The 6,238-nt window shown below is 42.1% G+C and overlaps 1 protein-coding gene across 3 annotated transcripts in view; it reads right to left on the bottom strand.

Annotated features, from left to right (window-relative positions):
* AP3B1 (adaptor related protein complex 3 subunit beta 1) overlaps positions 1–4,647 on the bottom strand; it is a 248,578-nt gene extending 243,931 nt beyond the window's left edge. For all 3 annotated transcript variants that reach the window (XM_044384102.3, XM_026498740.4, XM_057307051.1), the window contains exon 1: positions 4,288–4,647. In XM_044384102.3, coding sequence (XP_044240037.1) covers positions 4,288–4,415 — 128 coding nt within the window. In that variant the 5' untranslated portion in view covers positions 4,416–4,647. The remainder of the gene's footprint in view (positions 1–4,287) is intronic.
* Positions 4,648–6,238: the final 1,591 nt, after the last annotated feature.

The raw sequence follows: 6,238 nt of genomic DNA on the forward strand, positions 1-6,238 counted from the left end.
TTAAAGGGAGAAAGGAACAAAAAAGGTTGATAAATAAGATTAAATTCAGAAAACAAAATCATCGAAAATCCCATCATGAGGAAGTGTTTAGGCATCCTTGAGACAGTCAGTGAAGGATCAAAGGACATAAAGCTTTAGGACAAGAGGCTAAAGAGCAGAAGAGAGGAAGAAGTCAAGAGAGCTGTAAATCAACACTTTGCAGCCACTGTGGTTAAGAATGGTTCAAGAGAGGGGCATCTGGGTGGCTCAGGCAGTTAAGGGGCTGACTCCTGATTTCAGCTCAGTGTCATGGGATCAAGTCCTGCACTGGGCTCTGTGCTCAGCAGAGAGTCCGCTTGGGATTCTTTCTCTTTCTCTCACTCTCTCTCTCTGCCCCTCCCCCTGCTCACATTCTCTCTCTGAAATAAATAAATCTTAAAAAAAAAAAAAGAATGATTCAGAAGATTCATCAGTGGTTGCTATATAACTAGGAGTTGGTGAATTTAATAAGGAGCGAGACATCTGCATGGCCTCAAAGTGTCCCACATGGAATAATTACTCGGGGAAAAAATAATGGACAACACTTTAACAGAACTCCTCCAGATGCAAGTCCGAGAAAGCCACATCACTATGGTAGTATTCTAGCCAATGGTACATAACATGAATCTAAATATGAGAAAACACCAGCAAATCCAAAGTGATTAACATGCTGCAAAATAATTGGCTTGTGTTCTTCAAAGATGCCACAGTACTGAAAAACAAAGGTTAAGGGGGCACCGCAGTGCCTCAGTCACTTGAGCACCCAACTCCTGATTTCAGCTCAGGTCAATCTGAGTCATGGGATCAAGCCCCACGTGAGGCTCCCTGCTCAGAAGGGAGCCTGCTGCTCCCTCTACTCCTCCCCCAACTCGTACTCTCCCTCTCTCTCTCTCATAATAAAATTAAAAAAAAAAAAGAAAACAAAGGTTGAGGAACTATTTCAGATTAAAGGAGATTGGAAGAGATACAACAACTAAATGAAGTACATGATCCTGGACTGGATGCTGTACTAGATTGGAAAAAATGCTAAAAATAAATTATTTACTGGGACAAATGACAACATTGGATTAAAGACTACAAATTGTACTGATATTAAATTTCCTGAATATAACGGTACTCGCAGTTGTATAAGAAAATATCAGTTCTTTAAAAATACATACCAAGGTATTAAGAGGAAAAAGATATGATGTATACAACCTAATCTCCAGTGGATCAGAAAACATAATATGAATGGTACGTGAGTGTGAGTATATGGACAAAGAGAGAAATAAAGCAATGTAGCAAAAAAATTTTTAATTGATGAATCTGCATAAAGGGTAGTTCTTTGTATTATTCTTGCAATTTTTTTGGAAATCTGAAACTATTTCAAAGTCAACCATCAAAAATCAGAGCAGAGCTAATGGATGAATGCATGGAAGGAGTCAAAAGGTTTAACTTCCAGTTATAAAACAAGTAAGTGATGGGAATGCATTGTATAGCATGGTGACTATAGTAAATAACACTGTATTGTATATTTAAAAGTTGCTGAGAGTAAATCTTAAAAAGTCCTCATCACAAGAACAGAAAATTGTAACTAGGTATGGGGATGGATGCTAACTAGACTTATTGTGGTGATCATTTCTGAATATGTACAAATATCAAATCACTATGTTATATACCTGAAACTAAAATAATGTTACATGTCAAGTATACCTCAATTTAAAAAATGATAGCAGAGAAACAGGGTAAGCTTTAAGTCTTTTTACATTAATTTTATCATTTGGTTTTTAAAAGAATTCCAGAAATATCATGATTTTATAAAAGAATGTAAACTCAAGAGAGATTAAAAGACCACTTCCAGGTGTCTCCTTGTTCTCTTATACAATCCCACTAGGTTGCAGTTCAATGGCCAAAATGTTTCTAATATCTGGAAGCTTCCAGGTATTATACTGTCTACAGCTACTTTTCAAAGTTTTAAACTTTTAATGAGTTGTGTGCATTCTCTAATAAAAGCATCATAAATTTCATCAAGTAGTAAGTAGCATACCCAAGTGCTTGAGAAAATTGGCTTTCAGATTAGAATGTCTTTGTTCAGAGAGTGCAGTGTTGTAGCTTTGTGATCTTGGACAAGTTAATCACTTGTACTCTAATTTCTTTCTTTTTTTTTTTATTATTAAAGATTTTTATTTATTTATTTGACAAAGATAGAGACAGCCAGCGAGAGAGGGAACACAAGCAGGGGGAGTGGGAGAGGAAGAAGCAGGCTCATAGCAGAGGAGCCTGATGTGGGGCTCGATCCCATAACGCCAGGATCACGCCCTGTGTACTCCAATTTCTTCATCTGCAAAGTAGAATCAGATAAGTATCTGGTAACAAGCCACTGAGGTTGTGAGGAGAACTGAATGAGATAATAAATGTAAAATTGTGTGCACAAATGCACAAGCACTCCATAAATGTTAGCTATTTTTATTTTAAATCCAACCTGCTTGTCACCTCAACAGCACTGGTCTTAGTCAAAGCCATACATCTTTCTCCAAACCAGGCCCAAATCTGACAAAACAGGAAATCAGAAACGCTAAGAGAAAAACATCTTAGATGTTAACAAACCATAAGAATAAATTAATTTTAAGTAAATCACATGCAAAAACAGGCTGAGGCTGGGATGCCTGGGTAGCGCAGTCGTTAAGCGTCTGCCGTCGGCTCAGGGCGTGATCCCGGCATCCCGGGATCGAGTCCCACATCGGGCTCCTCCGCTGGGAGCCGGCTTCTTCCTCTCCCACTCCCCCTGCTTGTGTTCCCTCTCTCGCTGGCTGTCTCTCTGTCACATAAATAAATAAAAAATCTTTAAAAAAAAAAAAAAAAACAGGCTGAGGCTGACTTATAGGGTAATTCAACAGCCGAACATTTTGCTAATAGAAAGTGTAAAGTTGCGGGGCGCCTGGGTGGCACAGTGGTTAAGCGTCTGCCTTCGGCTCAGGGCGTGATCCCGGCGTTGTGGAATCGAGCCCCACATCAGGCTCTTCCGCTAGGAGCCTGCTTCTTCCTCTCCCACTCCCCCTGCTTGTGTTCCCTCTCTCGCTGGCTGTCTCTATCACTGTCAAATAAATAAATAAAATCTTTAAAAAAAAAAAAAGTGTAAAGTTGCAACAAGCTTCCTATTAGAACAATCCATCATCTAAATGCACTGAATGAAAAATGAAATTAGTTATCTTACCTGAGGAAGGGGAGGGGCAGAAAACTGTATTCCACATGCTGTATATGAGTTCAGTCAGCTTAGTACAAAATTTAAACCCAATTTCAACTACTAGCAACTTTCCAGATTGCCCGATCTTGTTAGTAAAATTTAAATTAAATTTTAATTATACTCTTCTGACACCTGCAAAGCCATCAGCACAGCTACTTTCACTTAATTCAGCATGAATCTAGTGACAGCCTATCATGTGACCATAGTCTAGTAATGAGACATTAAAAATAAGAGAAATGTAAAAATGATTACGATAAAATATAAAGTTACCAGAATTCTGTAAGTTTAAAACCCCTCCCACCAAAAAGTTTGGGGAGGCTTTCCCACCATTTTTCGATGGTACTTAAATATTTTTACTTTTGAAAAACTATACACTGTTCAGTATTTGTTTTTAAAATTCACGTTATTAATTTGTAAAACTTTAGAATTTGTTCACAGTCACACACTAAATATTCTCTACTAATGCTTATTACTGTGTTTGGAAATGAGGTTTTTTTCTCTGTAATACAAAGGATATTACCCAAAAACATGAATGTTCGTACAAACGGATTGTCCATTCATAAAGCGCTTAAAAACCTCCATACTCCACGGTCAGAGAATAGTTTCCCATAAACAACAATCACTCTAACGCGCCCTCTTAACTCCCCAAACACTTCTTTCACCATAACACGCGCAATTCTCCAAGTTTGATCCAGCAAATATTAAATTAGCTACAAGTGTTTGTTCACAGCTCAGATTCCTGTGCCCCAATCCAGACCAACTCAGAGTCTTTAGGAATGAGACCTGAAGCTCTCCAAACAGTTCTTTTCTCACTAGAGTTTGAAAACTACGAAAGACCCCTACACACATTTTTCACCCCAAACTCTCCAACGACTCCCACCACTCCCAAATGACCCAACCCCGCCCACCAGCGGGAAAGGTTACCGCCCGGCCCCTATGGTCCCAGGGCGACCTCACCCTTCCCCCAGGAGCCCAAGCCTGGTTCCCTCTCCACCAGGGTTCCCAGCTCCTCAGTCCCGCCCCACACCCCAAACCTTTCTCCTCACTTCTTCAAATCGCTGCTAAAGAGGCCGAAGGCGCCGGAGGGGGAAATGGTTGAAGTCGCCTCCTGACCCAGTTCCGTCGCCTCCCCTCCTCCGGACTGTTCATTGTAAGCGAAGCTGTTGCTGGACATTGCTGCGGTGCCGGCTGGGGTCTGGTTGGTCCTGCCGAGGGTTCTCTCTGAAACGCTCCCGTGCCGAGGGCGAAGAACAAAACTACTTCTCAAGCTGAGGGGCGCGCGCAGGCGCTTCCGGACTCGTCATGGCTCCCTAAGCCGACCTGGCGGCCCACCCCCTGCGCATGCCCAGTGCGCAGGCTGGCCGGAGCCCACCGTTGGCCTCTCCAGGGCCTGACTGGATTTACCTTCTCCGGGTTTTTGAAGTGGCTGAGAGGCTCTGACCCAGGCTGTGCGGAAGGGAGGTCGTGGGCGGAACGAGGCGGGCCTCTCGGCTTTTAAAGTTTTTTGGGGAGAAATAACCCATTGTGTCCGGTTTGATCCCTTAAGAAGACTTCCCGAGCCCGGACACTTTTACTTGACTCTTGCTGTAAACCAGTAGCATTCAGATTTCTTCTGAAATGCCATTTAACACCCCTGATCAAGTTTCCTAAATCCCTGACGATGGCTTTTCTTTTTGTGGGCAGGTTTCTACTCTTCCTCCAGCTCGCGTTGCCTTGCTTTCACAACCGCCCCCACGAAGCCCTATCCCAGATCTCTCCACTTTAAGGAAACCTCTCCAGATGGTGCCTTTGGGGATCCACTGACAAGTGTTCATTCCAGTAAAAGCTTCGAATGAAAATCCAGGAGCCAGCATTCCCAGGAGCTAAAGGAGTTCTTCCCACTGGCTTCTGGCTACAATATACAAAGTAAAATAGAGCCACATTAGGTGCCAGGAGTAGTGTAGCAATCAGGACACGTCTTTACTGCTTTCTTTCTCACTGTTAACACTCCCGAACATCTATTAGGGATGTTGCACTGAAAGTTGCCTGGCCCCTCAGTAGCACTTGATAAGCCTCTTTCTGGGCATAATTTCCCCCAGGCTATCGCTCAAAGAAATTTCAGCGCCTTCCTTATCTTTCCCTAATCTTTTCCCCCTGGGCACACATTGAAACTTGAAGACCCGGAGGCCAGAAACTGTCAGAAGTACCGCGAAACACTAACTGGGGAGCCCAGCCCCTCTAGGAGGAGGGAGGAGCTTGTTCAAGGATCAACTCCTCAAAGGCCATACAGAAAATCAGGAAATCCCATCGCACACCTATTAAAATAACCAAAATCTGGAACACTAAAACACCAAATGTGACACAATAGGAACTCTCTCTCATTACTGATAGGAATGCAAAGTGGTACAGCCATTTGGAAGACAATTTGTCAGTTTCCTAAAAAATTAAAGGTACTCCTATCATACAATCCTGCAATAGCACCCTTGGCATTTACCTAAGGGGTTAAGAAATATACCCACCCAAAAACGTGCACATGGATGTTTATAAAAGCATTATTCATGATTACCAAAACTTGGAAGGAACCAAAATGCCCTTCAGTAGGTGAATGAATAAGTAAACCGTGGTCCATCCAGACAATAATATTCAGTGCTGAAAAGAAAGGAGAATCAAGCCATGAGAAGACGGAAGGGAAACTTAAGTGCACATTACTAAGTAAGAGAAGCAAATCTGAAAAGGCCACATAGGGTATAATTCCAACCCTACAACATTTTGGAAAAGGCAAACTATGGAGACAGTGAAAGCATCCGTGGTTGCCAGGGGTTGGAGAGGGGAGAGAAGACATGAATAAGCAGAGCAAGGAGGAATTTTTAGGGCAATGAAAATACCCTGTACCATACCATAATGACAGATACATGTCATCATACATTCGTTCACACCAGAGAATGTACAACACCAAGAGTAAACCCAAATATAAACTATGGACTTTGGGTGATAATGATGTGTCAGTGTAGGGTTCAT

This window comes from Ursus arctos, unplaced genomic scaffold (genome assembly GCF_023065955.2).
Source record: "Ursus arctos isolate Adak ecotype North America unplaced genomic scaffold, UrsArc2.0 scaffold_5, whole genome shotgun sequence".
In the NCBI taxonomy this organism is placed as follows: Eukaryota; Metazoa; Chordata; class Mammalia; order Carnivora; family Ursidae; genus Ursus; species Ursus arctos.